This window comes from Saimiri boliviensis, chromosome 3 (assembly GCF_048565385.1).
Source record: "Saimiri boliviensis isolate mSaiBol1 chromosome 3, mSaiBol1.pri, whole genome shotgun sequence".
Lineage (NCBI taxonomy): Eukaryota > Metazoa > Chordata > Mammalia > Primates > Cebidae > Saimiri > Saimiri boliviensis.
The window spans coordinates 165,828,953-165,848,986 of NC_133451.1; the positions used below are offsets into that span (position 1 = coordinate 165,828,953).

Below are 20,034 nucleotides of genomic sequence, written 5' to 3' on the forward strand. Positions count from 1 at the left end.
AAATTAGCCAGACACAGATATACAAATACTGTAGTATCTCACTTAAATATGGAATCTAATACAGTTGAACTCATAGAAGCATTATATAGAATGGTGGTTGCCAGGGACTGCAGAAAAGGGGAAATGGGGAGATGTTGAACAAAACATATAAAGTTTCAGTTATGCAAGATATATAAGTTATGGAGATCTAGTGTAGAGCATGATGACTATAGTTAACAATACTCTATATTTGAAATTTGCTAAGAGGGTAGACGTTAAATATTCTCACTATAACATCCCATCAACACACAGACACAATATCATAATTACATGAGATAATGGATATGCTCATTATAGGCTTACCTGAGAGATATTGAAGATTAGGCTCCAGATGAACACAACAAAGCAAATACTTCAATAAAGTGAGTCACATGAATTTTTGTTTCTAGTCCATAAAAGTTATGTTTATACTATAACTAACAACTGACGGTGTGGCTGTAGCAATTTCTTGAAATAAGAAAATAATGATGTTTTCCATATCAACTGACTCTTCCTTTCATGAAAGATTTCTCTGTAGCATGTGACACTGTTTGATAGCATTTTATCCACAGTAGAATGTCTTCCAAAACTGAAGTCAGTTTCCTCAAACCCCAGTTTCATTAGCTAAGTTTATTGAGTACTTTAAATCCCTTTTTTTTGTCATTTCAACCATGTTTATATTGTTTCTTCACCCAGAATAAATTCCGTCCCAAGAAAGCACTTTCTTTGCTCCTCAATAGAAAGTAACTCCTTGTCCATTCAAACTTTATCATGAGATTGCAACAATTCAGTTCTAACTTCAGGCTCCACTTTTATTTATTTATTTATTTATTTATTTATTTATTTGAGATGGAATCTGGCTCTATCACCCATGCTGGAGTGCAGTGGTGCCATCTCGGCTTACAGCAACCTCTGCTTCCCAGGTTCAAGCAATTCTCCTGTCTTAGCCTCCCGAGTAGCTGGAATTAGAGGCATCCACCACTCTTATTCTTGTTCTCTTGCTACTTCCATCCCATCTCCCCATTCAAGACTACAGTGGAGAAAGCAGTTACTTTCCTTATTGTAGACTTGAATCCGTCAAAGTCATCCATAAGAGTTGGAACCAACTTCTTCCAAAATCCTAGTAATGTTGATATTTTGACCTCCTCTTATGAATAAAAGTGTTTTTAATGACATCTAAAATGGCAAATCCTTTCTAGGTTTTTTAATTTAGTTTGCCAAGATCCACTGGAGGAATCACTATCTATGGCAGCTATAGCCTTACAAAATGTATTTCTTAAATTGTAAGACTTGAAAGTTGAAATTACTCCTTGATCCATGCTACAGAACAGATGTGTTAGTAGGCATAAAAAGAACATTAATCCTTCCATCAGGACTCTTGAATGACTAGATGCACTGTCAATGAGCAGCAGTATTTTGAAAGAAATCTTTTCTTCTGAGTAGTAGGTCTCAACAGTGGGCTTAAAATATTCAGTAAGCCATGCTATAAAAACATGTGCCATCATCCAAACTTTGTTGTTTTATTGATAGAGCAGAGTAGATTTAAGGACCCTAGCATTTTCAGAAGGGTAAACAAGCATTGGTTTCCACTTAAAGTCACCAGCTCTATTAGGTCCTAACAAGAGAGTCAGCCTGTCCTTTGAAGCTAAGCATTGACTTTTCTTGTCTAGCTATGAAAGTCCTAGATGGCATCTACTTCCCATAGAGGACTGTTTTGTCTATGTTGAAAATCTGTTGTTTAGTGCAGCCACTTTCATCAGCTAACTTAGCTAGATCTCTGGATAACTTGCTGCGGCTTTTACATCAGCATTTGCTGCTTCAACTTGCACTTTTATGTCATGGAGATAACTTCTTTCCTTAAATGTCATGAGTTAACATCTCCTAGTTTCTAACTTTTGTCCTGCAACTTCCTCAGTGCTCAGCTTTTGTAGTATTGAACAGAGTTAAGGTCTTGCTCTGACTTAGGCATTGGCTTAAGGAAATGTTATGGCTGGTTTGATCTTCTATCCAGACCACTCAAACATTCTCCATATAAAAATCAGGCTGTTTTGCTTTCTTTTTATTAGTGTGTTCATTGGAGTAGCATTTTAAATTTCCTTTAAGAACTTTTCCTTTGTGTTTACAACTTGGCTGTTTCATACAAGAGGCCTAGCTTTCAGCCTATCTTGATTATCAACATGCCTTCCTCACTAAGTTTAATCATTTCTAGTTTTTCATTTAAAGTGAAAGACATGTGACTTTACCTTTCACTTGAACACTTAGAGCCCATTGTAGGTTTACTAGTTGGTCCAATTTCCATATTGTTGTGTTTTGGGAATAGAAAGGCCTGGGGAAAGGGAGAGAGACAGAGAAATGGCCAGTCAGTGGAACAGTCAAAATACATGTAACATATTTCAATAAGTTTATGGTCTTATATCTGGGGCTCAAAAATAATTAAAACAGGAACATCAAAGATCACCAATCACAGAACACCATAACAGATATAATAACGAAAAAGTTTGAAAAATTGTGAGAATTACCAAAATGTGACACAGAGGCACAAAGTAAGCACATGCCATTAACAAAATGGTGCTGATAGTTTTGTTCCACACAGAATTGCCACAAACCTTCCATTTGTTAAAATAGAAAAAAAAAGGCAATGTCTGTCTAGTGCAGTAAGTCAAAGCTCTATAAAATGAGGTATGTCTGTAGTTTGATTTTGGCAATTATTTCACAATGTATACATACATCAAAATATCAAGATCAAGTTGTTTATCTTAAATAAATACAATTTTTATTTATTTTTTATTGTACTTCCAAAAAGCTGAGGGAAAAAATAATTTCTTTGGTTCAATGGTCAGAATGATATCACAGATTTCACAGAGAAGACCAAAAGTAAGGACTTCTTACTTGTAAAAGCACATTCAATACATCATTTTATTAAATCTTTATAACAGTACTGTGAGGAACAGAGGAAGGGCAGGTATTCTTTGACCTATTTAATAGAAACTAAATAAGACTTATAAATAGGAAGCATCATGCCCAAGTTCACAAGGCAGGTTAGACTTCTCCCTAGGTTTAGGATACAAACTCAAATGCCTACAAATCCAGATCCATGATGTATTAGTCTGTTCTCCCACTGCTAATAAAAACATATCTGAGACTGGATAATTTATAAAGGAAAAGAGGTTTAATGGATTCACAGTTCCACATGCTTGGGGAGGCCTCACAATCATGGCAGAAGGCAAAGGGATAGCAAAAGTACATCTTACATGGCAGCAGGCAAAACAATGTGTGCAGGGGAACTGTCCTTAAAACCATCAGATCTCATGATACTTATAAACTATTATAAGAACAGCACAGGCCGGGCGCGGTGGCTCAAGCCTGTAATCCCAGCACTTTGGGAGGCTGAGGCGGGTGGATCACGAGGTCAAGAGATCGAGACCATCCTGGTCAACATGGTGAAACCCCGTCTCTACTAAAACTACAAAAAATTAGCTGGGCATGGTGGTGCGTGCCTGTAATCCCAGCTACTCAGGAAGCTGAGGTAGGAGAATTGCCTGAACCCAGGAGGTGGAGGTTGCGGTGAGCTGAGATCGCGCCACTGCACTCCAGCCTGGGTAACAAGAGCGAAACTCCGTCTCAAAAAAAAAAAAAAAAAAAAAAAAAAGAACAGCACAGGAAACCCACCTCCAACCTCATAAATCAATTACCTCCCACTGGGTTCCTCCCATGACACATGGGATTATGGGAGCTGCAATTCAAGATGAAATTTGGGTGGGGACAGAGCCAAACCGTATCACATGATATAATGAGCAAAGTGGCCAGTTGGAAGAACACAGGTAACCACTGCATGATGGCATTTAAGGAGATAAGTAGTGTCCAGCTTCAGCAAATGACTACCAGTGCTGCCATATGTTTATTCAGAGTTTTTTTCTTTCTTTCTTTCTCTCTGCCTCTTTGATCAGGTCTTTATTCAAAAGAAGCTCTCCAAAATGATTTGATCTTTATGGAATAATTAAATTTAAGAGTTTATGCAGCAGGCTTCTTTTCCTCTATAGTGGGTTTCTTTTCTGCTGGTTTCTTTTCAGGGGCTGGTTTCTTGGTAGCTACTGGCTTTTTTCCCACTAGAGGCTTCTTCTGCTTCTTAACACCAACAGCAGCCTTCTTTCCTTTCTTACCTACCACATGCTTTTAACAACCCCCTTCTCATATGATTTGGCTTCTAGTACTGCTGCTGCTGCGGCCGCCTTATCCACTCGGAGCTTGTGATTCCTGGCCTGGCAAAGAATAGTGTTCCAGCGCATGATCTTTGTGTATGAGTTTAGCTAAGCATGATTCTTAGGTTTTTCAACATGATTCTTAGGTTTTTCAGTGGGTTCTTCTTTAGGTCTCTGCAATGAATCTTCCTGTGTGGTGCTCGAAGGGCTCTTTGGATCTCTGGGCTTTTCAAGATTCTGCTGAGATCTGTATTGTTCATCTTGTGCATAGGAAGATTGTAGTTACTCTTGAGGGAAGCAGCTTTATGCCAAGTGCCATACAATTCATCTAACGTCTGGAAAGCACTTTTGGTCCAAATGCAGAAACATCCCACATGCCCACCAGGAGGAGCAAGCTTCAAATATTCAATTTGCTTACACTGAGCAAAGTAATTCTAGGGATGTTTCTGAAGTCCTCGATGATACCATTATCTTAATTGTAGATAATGCAGGATCCCCTGTGCTGCATACGGTGACAGTTTCTCATTTTGCTCTTGCCAGCTCTCAGTTGCTGAGAGGCACAGACCTTTTTGATATCATACCAGGTTGTAAGTTACTTAAGAAGCAAAACAGCCTCCTTGGTCTTCCTGCAGCCTTCAACTTTGTCTTCGACTACCAAAGGAAGTTCAGGAACTTCTTCAATATGATGACCTTTAGACATGACCAGTGCTGGTAAGGCTGAGGCAGCCAGGGCAGAACAGAAGGCATATCACTTTTGGGTTGTGTCCACTCTATGATGCTAACAGCACCAGGTTTTGGTTGGTGCAAACATTTGGCCTCCATGACACATATTTCCAAAAGCACCCTGGCCAGAATGGTGAGTCCCACCACCTTGAACTCTGGGAATTCGAGCCACAGCTTTACCAGTACCCCAAGACTCAGCACTGGTCTGATGACCTGCTATTTCACTGACAGCATAGGGCTCTCTGTTGTTTTTGCATAAGTTGGTGTAAACAAAGTTCACAATATCTGGTCAAATAGGATCTTTGAATACAGCAGGCAAAGTGACATTTTTGCCAGATGACTCTCCCTTTCTGGAGTACACCAATATCAGTGGGCGAGCACACGCCATGGTGGAGAGGAGACAGCCATGCTCCTCTCAGCCCGGCAGCTGCCACAGGAAAAGCTATCCTCAGAATTTTAAACACAAGCTCCAATCTAGACTTTTAAGTTAAATCTTCTGATTTTAAAATGTTGCCTTAATTAAAATACAAAACAAATGAACACTCTGAGGGCTAAGTACATTTAAGTCACAATCTGCATCCTCTATTATTAAATATTGGCTTAAAATCCAAACACTTTGAGGGCTAAATACATTTAAGTCACAATCTTTATCTTCTGACCTAGGGGTTTCTGCTTCTCAGTGTTCTACTGCTTAGTATACCAGTCAAGGCTTGTAGTAGTCAAATATTTGGCTATAAGAACAGGTGTACTTGTTACCTGCAGTTAGGTCTGGTTGTATGCATCATGTATCATATTTTGGCTTCCAAGTTTTCTTGAACCATTCCCATAATTTTGTAGTATTTATTAGTATACTTATTTATCTTAAAATATTTTCAAACATTTAAATATACTGATGTATTAAAAGATGTCATTTAATAATCAAAGAAAATGTATTACCATTTATTTAATATCTAGGACTTAATTAGGTGACAATAATCTGCAATGAGAATAGTGACTGAATGCCATATAGTAATTTTACTATTTATTTTTACTCTTTAACAATATAGACAATTTTAAGTTTTAACTTGTTCATTTCATTCTCTTTACACTTATTTTATATACACTGGTTATATACCCAATTCTTAGAGATAAATCTAGTTTCATTCTGGGACATTATTAATTTCAGTATGGCCACAAACCAAAATCATACTGCTTCTGTTTCAACCATTTTTCAATTGTGAAGCTAGGAAAAAATTTTTAGCAGCTTTGAGATATAATTTACATACCATAGTATACAATTGAGTGATTTCTATATATTCACAGAGTTGTACAACCATTAACACTATCTAATTTTAGAACATTTTCATCATCTAAAAAAGAAGCCTCATACTCATTAGCAGTCACTCCCCTTTCTCCCTCCCCAGCCCCTGGAAACCACTAATCTGCTTTCTGTCACTATGCATATCTTTATTAAGGACATTTCATATAAATGGAATCATACAATATTTGCCCGTTGTGATTGCTTCTTTCACTTAGCATATTTTCAAGGTTCACCCATGTTGTAGAATGTAACAGCATTTCAGTTTTTAGTGTTAAGTAAAATTCCACTATATGGATATAAACATTTAATTTATCCAATATCAGTTGTTGGATACTTGGGTTGCTTTCACTTTTTGATTTTTACAAATGCTGCTGCTATGAACATTTGTGTACAAGTTTTTGTGTGGAGATGTCTTCATTTCTCTTGGGTATATAACTAGGAGGAGAATTGCTGGGTCACACAGTAATTCTATATTTAATATTTTGAGGAATTGCCAATGTTTCCAAGGAAGCTATACTATTTTACATTTCTGCCAGCAATGCATGATGGTTCAAGTTTTTTCGTATTTTCATCAACATTTGTTTTTGTTCTTTTAAAAATTATTTTAATTATTCTAATGGGTGTGAAGAGGCATCTCATTGTGGTTTTGGTTTGGTTTTTCCTATTAATGACGTTGAACATCTTTTCATGTGATTTTTGGTCATGCGTACATTTTTTTTGAAGGAATGTCTGTTCAAATCATTTGGCCATTTTTGAAATGGGCTATTTGTATTTTTACTGTTAAGTTGCAAAAATTATTTGAATATTCTCAATACAAACCTTATATAAAATAAATGGTTTGCAAATATTTTCTCCCATTCTGCGATTGTCTTTCTTCATGGTGTTCTCTGAAGCAAAATTTTTAAATTTTGATGAGCTCCAATTTATTTATTTTTCTTTTGTTTGTTTTGCTTTTGGTGACATATCTAGCCATTGCCTCATTCAAAGTCAAGAATATTACTTGCATGCTTTCTTCTAAACATTTTATTAGGTTGGTACAAAAGTAATTGCATTTTTTTCCATTACTTTTGCACTAACCTAATATAATTTTAGCTCTTTCACTTAGGTCTGTGATTCATTTTGAGTTAATATTTCTATATGGTATGAAATAAGGGTCCAGTCTCATACTTTTGCATGTAGATATCCAGTTATCCCAAGCACCATCTGTTTAGAAGACTTTTCTTCTCCCATTGAATTGTATTGGCATCCTTGTCAAAAACCAATCGACCATAAATGTATCTTACACTTGGAAATTAACTCCTTATCCATCCTCTTATTGTCTAATATTGAGGCATTGCATATATGTTTTTCTTTCTTAAATATAAAATTCTGTAGGCTAAATATAGGAACACATTTTGTATCTCCCATAGCCCATAATCATATTTAATAATGTTCCTTAAATATTTTGCGTATACAATAAAAAAAGAACTTTCTAGGAAGAATGGCCCAATATACTCAGAGTGTAGTTGCCTGAGAAACCCAAAATAACAGTGACTTAAATAAGAAATGGTTGTTTCCTTCTCACATAAAAGAATTCAAAATTAGGCAATCAGAGTTGATTTGGTACCTTGACGAAGTTATCTGTGTCCTAGCTCTCAGCCCTATCATTCCTAGAGTGCAGTCCCCTGTCCTCAAGGTACTGAAAAGCCACTAGAGCTCTAGCCATTAAATCTGCATGGCCACACCTCACTGCCAAGTAAAACTAGAAAATGTGGCCTATACTGGAGAGCAGCAATATGTCCAGCTAAAAATCAGACTTATTATAAAAAGAAAGGAGGGATAGATATTAGAGGAAATCAGCATTCTCTACAACAGGAATAAGGGGATGACTTTAAAAAAAAAATCTCTTTGGGACTAAAGAAAGTGAGATATTTAGGAAGTTCCAAGTAATTCAGTGTCTCATAGCTGCCTCTGTAGCAATGGACTTAGATAAGCATGGGATGAATGTGGAGCTTGTTGTTGTTGTTTTTCTTCCCGATTAATTGGCTGTTCTTTATTCTAGAGTGCAGGGACAACTAGCAGGAAAGCATTGTATTACTTCACCCATTACAAGTTGTAAGCTGTACTCCCAAGTTATCCTCATTGAGAAATGATGTCAAATAATTAAAGTATATTCTACCCTATTTTTCTAAACTGTAGGAGACAGAAGATCCAACTCTTTAAGGAACATAAGGTCTGGGCAGGTTCATCTGCCAACAGACTTGGCTTAAGAGGTGAAATGAACTCTGCAGGAATCCTAGTATGATCTAGTGAAGAGTCCAGAGTTGTTTGTTCAATATTGTGCAACTAGCCTGATACAGGTCAAGGATAGAGAAGAGAATTAAGAATTAGGTGCATATTCATACATTTAAAAATTATTATATGAGGCAAATGACTCTAAAATTAGCCACCTATGTAACAGCTTCTAGAAGCTCGACTAGTAAAAAAATGCAGTTACCAAGAGGTGATGGAAAAGCTTTCCCTCTCTTCCCAGTAACGAGAACTATAGATCCATCTCATTTGCAGAGGCTGGCCCCTCCCCTTATCTCCATAGGTTACATGAGTGTGTCCTGTAGATGTGTTGATTTGCTTCTCTAGCATTACTGTTTTCTGGTTGTTCACTCTTGATCTGCAGAAGTGTGAAGTAAAATGTGATAACAATGGTTATCTCTTGCTGATTAGATTACAGTTGATTTTTATTTTTGATTTTTTAAAGATTCTGTGTATCATCCAAATTTTCTATAATAAATATGCATTGTTTTATAATTAGACAATAATGTTATAAATTTTAAAATAAAAAAAATCCGGTCAGAATCTTTAAAATATGTACACTATTTAGGAAGGATGAACAATGGACTCTGTCAGTGGTACACCCAAAGCCACTAAAGGAGAAAAGAATAAACTTTTGACAGAGAACTTAGAAATAAAATAGGAAAAACAATAAGATGTAGAAAAGCTTAAATGACTGTAAATAATAACTTTATTTTCACAAAATTTTAACAAAAGAATTTATCTTGGCAGAGGAGAAAGCTAATATTTATCTGTAAGTTGTGAGTCTTGGTTTTTAATGTATGAAGAAAAAAGTTCTGCAACATGAAGTTTTCTATCCTTAACTATTTTGTGGTGAATTGACATTAAAAGATGTGAAATGAGATAAATAGATGTGAAAGTGCTTTATAAACTTGTGCTTTGCAAATCTGTTACTGTCAGAATACTATCTATCATATTCTACCTCTAGTAACTGCTGTGTGACTTGTCATAGGGGTCTCATAGTTACACAAAAAGTAAATTTCCAAAGGTTTTGAAGATTCTCCCCTTCTCATCTAATCACATTTAAGTAGTAAGGTATCTCTTGGCTGCCAACGCAGACAACTGCGTAGTGTGATATTTCCATGTTAGCCTTAGAACACTGCACTCTGAAGAGCACAGTGCAGCTTAAATCCACAACGGATACAATCATTGCTGAACTTTAGATATGAGATAAACGTTAAAAAACATCAAGTGTTCTGGTGCTTTTAAAAGACCCCAGAAAAAGAGTCAAAAACATGAGAAAAACTCAGCATTTGTAGCTACTGTGTGAATTCAGCTGCTCCAAGTTCTTAGAAATCCTAAGGCTACTCAAAGTGTTGTTTTAGTGAAGATGGATGATGCCTTCCCTGAATCATCATCTATCACTGATAGAGTGAAGGAAGATGGAATAGCAGGCACAGTGTCATCCAGCTGACTCTATGTAGTCTAATGGGTCCAGAATTTAGCATCACTATTTTACACTGGAAAAAGATGAGATTATGAGGGGTCAGGAAGGCTTTGAGTTTTTACTCTAACCTCACCAATAATTAAGATTGTGATACTGGGTAAGCCACCTTAACCTCTGTAGATGTCGTTTCCTATCAGTAAATTGTGACTATATAAAATACTAAATTTGAAATAATATTCAATCCAAAAAGGTTATGAACATTGTTAAAATTTGCCACATGGAAAAGCACACACCACAGAGACATAATTGTGATCATGAACAGATTTACAAAAGTGGTATCACATTATGGAGGACCACAGGGCTGATAAAGACAAATGCATCACCAACCTATGCCCAAGGTCATTCAGATTTTCACAGTAAACACAGAGCTTCTAGCTGAATTAGTTCTGGATGGTATGGAAATTTTCCAACAATATGTTCCTAATTTCAAAGAAACAGAACTGAAACTTAAAAAGCCAAGAGGCCTTTACAGAAACTGACAAGAGATGAATTAATATAGGCATCAAGCTACAGACCAACCAAATTAAAGTTTTACCAAACTGTGAAAGAGGATCAGAAAGAATAAACTTATTGAAAGCAGAGTCATTGAAAGTCAGCTTTGATGAATGGACAATATGTGCAACGGAGTGAGCAACCTCTTTGGTAGGCAGCTTCAGGGACTTGGGCTACTCTTGAGTCTGAGAGGCTGAGTCACAAACAATGCTAAGCAACTAAAACAACTTCTTGTTGAATAGTATAATTCTGCATAGCAGAAGGAGAAGCAGGGGTATGACATATGACACACGTGGTAGTTAGGAATCCACTACTGACTTTACTGCCACTATACCCAGAAAAGCCAGCTGATGTGTCAGACGTGAGAAAGCGAAAGTATGTCACAGTGAATGTGGCTTTCTCCCCAAGTATTTCAAGAAAGAAATTAAAAATCCAACTTCTATAATGGTGTCTACTGTACAATAACAGAGATAAACTAGGTATCCATGAATTCAATTTTCTATAGGGTCCCAGAAATATAGCCATATATTGTCCCATTTTCTAATGGAACTAGCCAGAGAAATATAAATATCAAGACTGGAGAACATCAAAGACATCATTGGAAAAGCCCCCACATAGGAAAATGAGTGGGCCTGAATTCTTCCATTTTGGAAGGGTAAAGCCTGAGTGATGATGCTGGGATTAGACACTGAAACTCTTTAGAGAAGGAAAACAAGTTTAATAAAGTTGTATTTTATTATGTTAAATAAGTGACACCTTTATTATACTAAATAAATGACTATCAAATAACCTTCCCCTTGTAACAGTGCTAATGTGATTTTGATCTGAAATGTACAGACATTTTGCATTTTTTTGTAATCCAATGTTTATGATATTTGGCCCTAATCTGACCTTTTCTTCATTTTTTTCTACTTGAGGGACTATACTCTTTATTTTTAAATTTGTTTTATATTCTCCAAACATTACCTAATGCATAGAAAACTCTTAACTCACTTTTCTCTGTTTTTTTGTAAAAGATTACAATTGACTGTTTCTTAGAATGCTTGAATCATTCCTGCCTATGCACCCTCCTCAAAATCCAGTTTGAAGTAATCTTTCCTTACTGAAAATTCCTTATATCCACCTCCCCTGAGACAGCAATCACCTTTCATACAGGATTACACTTGTGTATGTACATACCTTCCCTATTACAAATCAGGGTCTTTGAGAAAATACAAATGGTAAGAGAGTGGATTTTTGAGTCAGAACATTCTCTTTTCAAATCCTTGTTCTGCCCCTTACCAGCAATAAAAGCTAAGTGCCCTAGAGCAAATTCCTTAACTTCAGTGAGCCTCAGTTTTCTAATCTGCAAAATAGGAGCCAGCACTTCACAAGTCTGCAAGACCTAAATTAGACTAAGTGCTTGCTTGTACACTATTCTCTTTTCTCTTTCTCTATGTACCTGAGGGCATAATAGGTGCTAGTAAATGTCTGTTTAAAGACCAGACAATATTGTCTGAAAACAAAACAAAACAAAACAAAAAAATCAAAAACACAGGCAATATCGTCTTAAAAAAAAAAAAAAGCCAGGTAAAAAATAAATAAGGAGGTAGAACAGAAGCTTGTGTCCCCAGGTTAAATAGAAGTATATACCCGTACCATTGTTTAGCCAGTTTGTGCACTGTACTGAGGATGAATGAACATATATCCTAAATGTCCTAGTATGCTGACTAAAAGAAATATGATATTTCATAATTATTATTGTTACACTCATAGTATCCCAGGTAATTTAGAGGATAAATCAAAATCCATTAAAGAGGTAAAGACATAAAAATGAGAAACATCGACTGGTTTACATATAACACATATAAAGTCCACTATAAAACTAGCATCAGTATCCTTGAATACAAACCTTTTTCTGAGTATTTATCACACCCTTTAAAAAGTGCACAACAGACATTAAAAGACTTAAACAGATAAACATTTTAAAATTAAAACAGCGTAAAAGTGCCTCAAGCTTAATAAGCATTTTATGTATTCTAATCTTAATATTTCTCTAGCTGACATGTAAGAAGCAATCTATCTTATTGTATGCAATTAGCTCATTGTGTAGATAAAAAGGTAAAACCATTCTGAAACAGGAAACCAATACACTTCCTGTTTAATCAACAAATCTAAACATTTATTCTTTTCATCTATTTACTCTTGCTCTTGTCCACCACAATATGCTACTCACATGCTCAGTGTAGTTTTATGACAAAGAGAAAATTTTCATGAGTTACTTTTGTATCCCCACCCCCTTAAAGAAAGGAGGAAAAACTGTTTCATACAGAAGGCGTTAATTGCATGAATTAGAACTATTACCTAAGTGTGGGCTAATGTAACCAAGAGGGATTTCACCTACATCCATTCAGTCAGTCTTCGGGGGTTTAAAGAAATTCCAAAGAGTCATCAGAAGAGGAAAAATGAAGGTAATGTTTTTTCAGACAGGTAAAGTCTTTGAAAATATGTGTAATATGTAAAACATTTTGACACCCCCATAATATTTTTCCAGAATTAACAGTATAAATTGCATCTCTTGTTCAAGAGTTCCCTATCACTCTCTTTAATCACTACTCACAGTAACCTCAACTACTGCCACAATGTACAGGATGCAACTCCTGTCTTGCATTGCACTAAGTCTTGCACTCATCACAAACAGTGCACCTACTTCAAGTTCTACAAAGAAAACACAGCTACAACTGGAGCATTTACTGCTGGACTTACAGATGCTTTTGAATGGAATTAATGTAAGTATATTTCCTTCCTTACTAAAATTATTACATTTAGTAATCCAGATGGAGTTCATTTCTTAATAACAATGCATTATACTTTCTTAGAATTACAAGAATCCCAAACTCACCAGGATGCTCACCTTTAAGTTTTACCTGCCTAAGAAGGTAAGTATAATTTTCTACATTCAACGTACATTTTAATAAAATTCAAAGTAATGTCAGCATTTGCACAGATGGGATTAATGGCACCTCATCTGAGGAAAACAGTAACTTTAATTTCTGTTTTTTGAAAACCCAAGTTTGATAATGAAGCCTCTATTAAAATGGTTTAACTGTATTTTTGTATATATTTGTGTGTTGGTGGCAGCAGGAAGAAAACGTAAAATTAATATTCTCACTTTATTGATAGGACAATTTTAAACAAAAATGATTTATGGTTTTATTTAAAAATATAAAACTCTAAATATTTGATTATGTCATTTTAGTATGTAAAATATCAAAATCTATTTCCAAGGAGCCCACTTTAAAAAATCTTTTCTTGTTTTAGGAAAGATTACTAAGTGTTTGAGAGGCAGCATAACACTAACTAATAGCATAGACTCTGGGCCAGATACCTGAAGTGAAATCTCAGCTCTGCCATATCCTAGCTTTCGTGAGCTTTGGCAAATTACCCACTCTCTTTGTGACTTAGTTTCATGTCTACTTAAATTAATAATTGTATATACTTAACATAGTTTTGTGAGGATTATTAAGTAAATGTAAAGCTCTCAGAACCGTGTCTGGCATATGATAAATACCATGCAAGCATTAGCTAATATTAGTAGTGTCAAAGATCAAATTCTCATTGGGAAATACAAAGTAAAATTTTGGACTTAAATATCTTCTTTTATCAATAGAATTTGAGACTTATAATGCTATATGACTTACTTTCTAAGATTAAAAGCTTCATTTGGTTGTATTTGGATTCAGATAGAGCACAATCATCCAAGCTCCTAGGCTACATTAGGTGTGTAAAGCTTCCTAATAGTTGTGCCAGTTAAGAGAGAACAAACAAAATTTGGTGTCAGAAAGGGCCTGTGCCAGGGTGAATCCAAGCCCAGAAAATAATTGGATTTAAAGGGACACAGATGCAATCCCATTGACCAAATTCTATTAATTCAAGGGAAATCTGCTCCAAACTACTATTCTGAAAGATGTAAAGGAGACAGCTTACAGATGTTTCTCTGGTTTAATCAGAGCCACATAACACAACTCCAGCAATATAAAAGACACTAGTTCATGACAAAAATGGAAGCCATGAATTTGTAGAATGTGTAGTGGTGAACTGAAAGAGCAATAGATGGACACACTAGGGCATCTGTATTGTCTAGTCCTACCATTCCCAGTGAAGATTGTTAGAAAGATGAGATTATGTGCATAATTTAGGGGGTGGTAGAATTCACTGAAACCTAATAGTTTGAAACCAAAGGTAATGATAAACTCTATTCATTTGTTCATTTAACTTTCACTGCATATTTACAAAAGATTTTGGAAATTAATAAAAAACATTGATTCCATGGATGCTATGTTAAGAAAGAACTGAAATCTAATCCTGGATCTACCTATTTTTGTGGCCAAATACTGAGCTTTACTATCCTTATTTATAAAATGGAGATGACACTTCACTGCCTACTTCAAAAAGATGGCTTTGAGACATAAATGAGCCTATTTTGGAGAAAATTCTTTTATATTATACCATATAATCATAAAATATTACATATAATATAGAATCAAGAGGCCTGTCCAAAAGTTTTTCAAAATACTATAATCTTTAATTTCATTAGAACTAATATTTTTTAAATGCATCTTAATGTAGTGATCATAGAAAAGTAAATATTTAAGTCACTTAAATGTATCTTGCTCCAGGCTATATTGAGAGCCACTACTACATGATTATAGTTACCTAATATAAAATGTCGGGATTGTGATAGATGGCATCCAAGAGCTCCTTCAGTCTCTTAACATTCTGTGTTTTTTAACTCTTAGATTATCAAATATTAGAATCATAGAATGTGATTTTTATACTTCCACATTCTGACTGATTTGTTCTAATGATTTCTATGTGGACTGAAAAAGTAATCAGCCTACATCTGTAATTTGCGTTTAGATGCAGAAATGCTGCAAAGCCAAATTAAGCTAAAACTAATGAGTTGACTCTCACTTAATGCTAGTCATAGGTACTTGAGCCCTAGTTTTTCCAGTTTTATAATTTAAACTCTACTGGTCCATCTTTACAGTGATACTGAGAACAGAGAGAATGGTAAAAACTCCATACTGCAACTCCAAATAAAATAAATTAGAGATTAGTTTCTGATTCTGATCTCTGTGTAAACTAAGCTGATGATAATTATTATTCTAGGCCACAGAATTGAAACATCTTCAGTGTCTAGAAGAAGAACTCAAACCTCTGGAGGAAGTGCTAAATTTAGCTCAGAGCAAAAACTTTCACTTAAGAGATACCAGGGATATAATCAGCAATATCAATGTACTAGTTCTGGAACTAAAGGTAAGGCATTACTTTATTTACTCTCCTGGAAATCAGAAAAAAAAAAAAAAAAAAAAAAAAAGGAAGGGGAAAAGTATCACATTTTTAAGTAACATAACATTTTTGGTATCTGTAAAGTATCCATGCATGTAACTGGCCTACATTTTAGGTACACTGTGAACATGAATCATTTCTAATGTTAGATAATAAACTGGGGAGTATAGAGTTTGCACCTACCATCCACTAAAGGACAAGCCTCATCCCAAACTCCATCACCTCTCACATTAACACAAAACTGAGAGAAGGTACTGAATTGAATTTCACAGAAAGCAGACAGATTTCATTATACATTTTTCAATTCCTTCAGAACATTACTGGAAAAAGCCAATACTGATCACCTGAAAGGCTTTTCAAAAGGTGTTTCCCTATCATTTGATGGGAGGACTATCCATAAAAGATTTTTCTTAAAAAAAAAATGCAGCCATGAAAATTGCCAGTGGACTAGAAAAACAACCACCTTTTTAGAGGCAATCCCCTTTCAGAAGCTCAAGTATTTGTAAATGCACAGGAAGCGCAAAACATGCAAGGGGCTAAGGTGATATAAAACACATTCACTTCTCCCTTTTCATATTCCACCTACTAAAATACAAAATTCATGCATTAATAGGTATCCTAAACAGCATAATTACAGTAACAGAAACACATTTCTGAAAGTAACTCCAGTTGTTTCCAAATGAGTCACTTATTAGCAGACGGTTTCAGTTGAATTAAAAAAAAATACATTGAGATAACGGTCATCTGGACTTAGACAGATTTAGTCCCTTATCTAAGCCAAGAGGTTTATTCTAAAATCATTAACATCAGACAACTCATTCAACTCTTGAGATACAAATTTAAGACAAAACTATGAAAATCTGAAAACTGTTTCAAAAGCCAAGTACTTTTTAAAATAAGAAAAACCAAGATATTATAATATTTAAATAATTATGCTTAATTGGGTATATAACACTATAACAGTTTATTTAAAGAGAATACTTATTTAAAGGGAATACTCTAATCTCACTTGTTTTTTGTTCCCGGGGTAGGAATCACTTCAAATTTGAAAATCTCTCTTTTAAATCTCACTATATATAAAAATATTTCCTTCTTAGCTTGTCAACTAGAGGCAGCATTAAATAGCTCTTTTCAGCAGAGAAGCCTAATTTCTAAAAAGTCCATAGAACAAAATTTATAATGTTTAAACTTTTAAAAGGTGGTAAATTCACCTGCATTGATACTATGATGGGGTGGGGGTAAGTTTAAGTATTTATGAAGCTGTTTTTTCAAATTTCTCCCAAACAGAAGCAAGGCTTAGCTTATTCTGGGTTAGTTCTATTCTGCTTTGAGGAAAATATAAGGAGATTCACTTAAGTAGAAAAATAGGAGATTCTAAATCAAGATTTAGCAAAGAAGAAAGTATAATGTGCATATCAATTCATACATTTAACTTACATAGATACAGATACATACTCAGAGGAAAAGTGGTCAAGTTTATTTCACATGCATCGTTTAGTATTTGTCTAGGTCTGTTTTTATTTAAATGTTTATTTGCACCCAATTGGGAAAATTTTTTCGTGTTCATTGACTGAATTAACAAATGAGGAAAATCTCAGCTTCTATGTTACTATCATCTGGTATCATAACAAAATATGTAATTTTAGCACATAATTTTGATCATTTCAAGAAAATATGAATAATACATTTGTTATGCTTGAAAATAAAGGTGACAGGCCTATTAAGACTTCAATAGGGAATAACTATGTATAAGGTAAACTACTTTGTACTTTAAAAAGTTAAAATTTTCCTTTTATAGGGATCTGAAACAACTTTCACATGTGAATATGATGATGACACAGCAACCATTATAGAATTTTTGAATGGATGGATTACCTTTTGTCAAAGCATCATCTCAACACTGACTTGACAATGAAGTGCTTCCCATTTAATACATAACAGGCCTTCTATTTATTTATATATTTAAATTTTATATTTATTGTTGAATGTATGGTTTGCTACCTATTGTAACTATTATTCTTAAGATTATAAATACGGATCTTTAAGATTCTTTTTTGTAAGCCCTAGGGGCTAAAATGGTTTCACTTATTTATCCCAAAATATTTATTATTATGTTCAATGTTAAATATAATGCCTATGTAGATTGGTTAATAAAACTATTTAATAAATTTGATAAATATAAACAAGCCTGGATATTTGTTATTTTGGAAACAGCACACAGTAAGCACTGAAATATTTCTTAGTTACTTGTGTGAACTATAGGATGGCTAAGATGCTTACGAAAGTCACTCTTCCCCTGAAGAAATATGTAGAACCAAGATGTAGACTTCTCAAAAGCCCTTGCTTTGTCCTTTCAAAAGTTGATCAGACCTTTAGTTCTGGTCTGAGAAAATCTCTTAGCCGATTATATTTTCCTTCTTCTTAAAGAAAATGCCAAACACAAACATTCTTGAAACTCTTCATAGATTTGGTGTAGCGACGAATTGTCTATTATCTTACACCTTGCCCTCTGCCCTAAGGAGGCTCACTTGTACCGCCTATATCAAAGGTCTTCCCTGCCCTTTGGCTTTTCATTGTGTCCTGCCACTGGGGAACCCTGGTCAGAGCTCTGAGGAACTTAAGAGATTCCCCTGACTCCCTCCTTTGGAGTAGACTCAGGATGGCTATGCCTCTCAACCAAAGAACCCAGATTACCTCAAGGTGGCACTCTGGATACTTTTTCCTTCTAAGTGATTTTGGTAATCTTCCCTTCCACGTCTCTCTTTAAACCTAGGGAGGGTTGTACTTTTGCTGTTAGCAACTCCAGGGTATTTATACCATCCCTTGCAGTTTCTCTGTACTCTGACCATAGTTTTTTAAATAGTCCTTTTATTAAAATCTCCTTTTACTTGAGTATGCCATCTGTTTCCTGCTGGGACTCAGATACAGTAATTGTATCAGAAATAGCCCGAGAAAACAGACCCTCAAAATAGGATTCTGGGACTGGGTTGTTCATATTCAAGAAACACAAGGATAACAGGACATGGGAAATCTATGGGAGGTATTAGCATCACTATTACTCAACTTGTCATCAATGGTGTTGATTCTGGCTGGCAGACTCTGGCCAAGTGACGGATGAAAAATTACTCTGACACAGGTTTTTAGCTGACAATGCAGCTTTTGCACTGCTTTCGCACTGTCAAATAACTCGTCCTGCCGTGCTGCCCCTGATCAGCTAGGGAGGTTCCACATGTATTTAGTACAGATTTAATGAAAAGGGTCTCATCGAGTAAACACCATTAGTGGGTAATTAACATTGCTGACCCCTCCAGTAGAGAGCAGTTCTGCCCCAGATGATCAAAGGTCGGTCTTAGGACAACAAGCTATTAAATAAACTCTTCTACATTCCCTCGTTATCTGCTCTTTGCTATTAGCTGAAGGTAAGAGAATTAGGCTGCTTTCAGCCATAACTCTCTCCCGAGGCTTTTGCAAAACCTTTTAGCTTTCCAAGGTTTGTGCCTGTCTGTAATTTTTCCCACCATTCTGACTGATCACCTATACAATGGTAGCATGGGATGAAACGCAGTGGAAGGCAAGATGTTGTAAGGTCAAATGGCTGTGGCACTTAGTTGCTATAGAAACAATAAAGATTATGATTATTACCTAGATCCTTTTGATGATGATGATCCCAGACAGAGAACAAAGGGGAACAAAAGTTATCAATGTACAATTAAAAACATACATGGGCAACCACAATGCCTCTTAAGCAGTTTTGAAGGAGTCCTTCCTCTCTTCAAAACTACCAAGGAGTAAAAGGGACCCTTCTCATTAAATATCTCACTTGGAAGATTTTTTTTTTTCACTTCTCATCCATTAAACTGTATCTTGGTCAGTTTTAAGGTTCCAGTGCTCAATGAGGTATTCTTCTACCAGGAACTTTGACTTCTACCAGAAAACTGATGAAACGGCTGAGACTACCTTTTGGTCATTTAGGAGTTCTTCATACAGCTAAATCAACAAACACGTAAAGGACCACTATACTGAGCAGGGTGACTGATTTTGATGAAAAGGGGGAAATTCAGTGCCTTCTACTGAACTGGGAAATGACTACACAATAGATAATGCTATATTTGGAATCCAAGAAATTCAGTGGGGCATCTGTTAACTCTCTATCCTCAGTAGTATTGGTCAATGAAAAACTGTAAAATTCACCAAAA

At 35.4% G+C, this 20,034-nt stretch overlaps 1 protein-coding gene and 1 pseudogene across 1 annotated transcript; one reads left to right on the top strand and one right to left on the bottom strand.

The window, feature by feature from the left end:
• Window positions 1–4,029: 4,029 nt before the first annotated feature.
• LOC101028747 (large ribosomal subunit protein uL4 pseudogene) lies at window positions 4,030–5,362 on the bottom strand (annotated as a pseudogene).
• Window positions 5,363–12,843: 7,481 nt separating this feature from the next.
• On the top strand, window positions 12,844–18,021 carry IL2 (interleukin 2). Its single transcript, XM_003936236.1, has 4 exons — window positions 12,844–13,275; window positions 13,366–13,425; window positions 15,659–15,805; window positions 17,637–18,021. Exons 1-4 carry the CDS (start codon window positions 13,129–13,131, stop codon window positions 17,745–17,747), a joined length of 465 nt encoding a protein of 154 aa, XP_003936285.1. The 5' UTR covers window positions 12,844–13,128; the 3' UTR covers window positions 17,748–18,021.
• The last annotated feature ends 2,013 nt before the right edge of the window (window positions 18,022–20,034 follow it).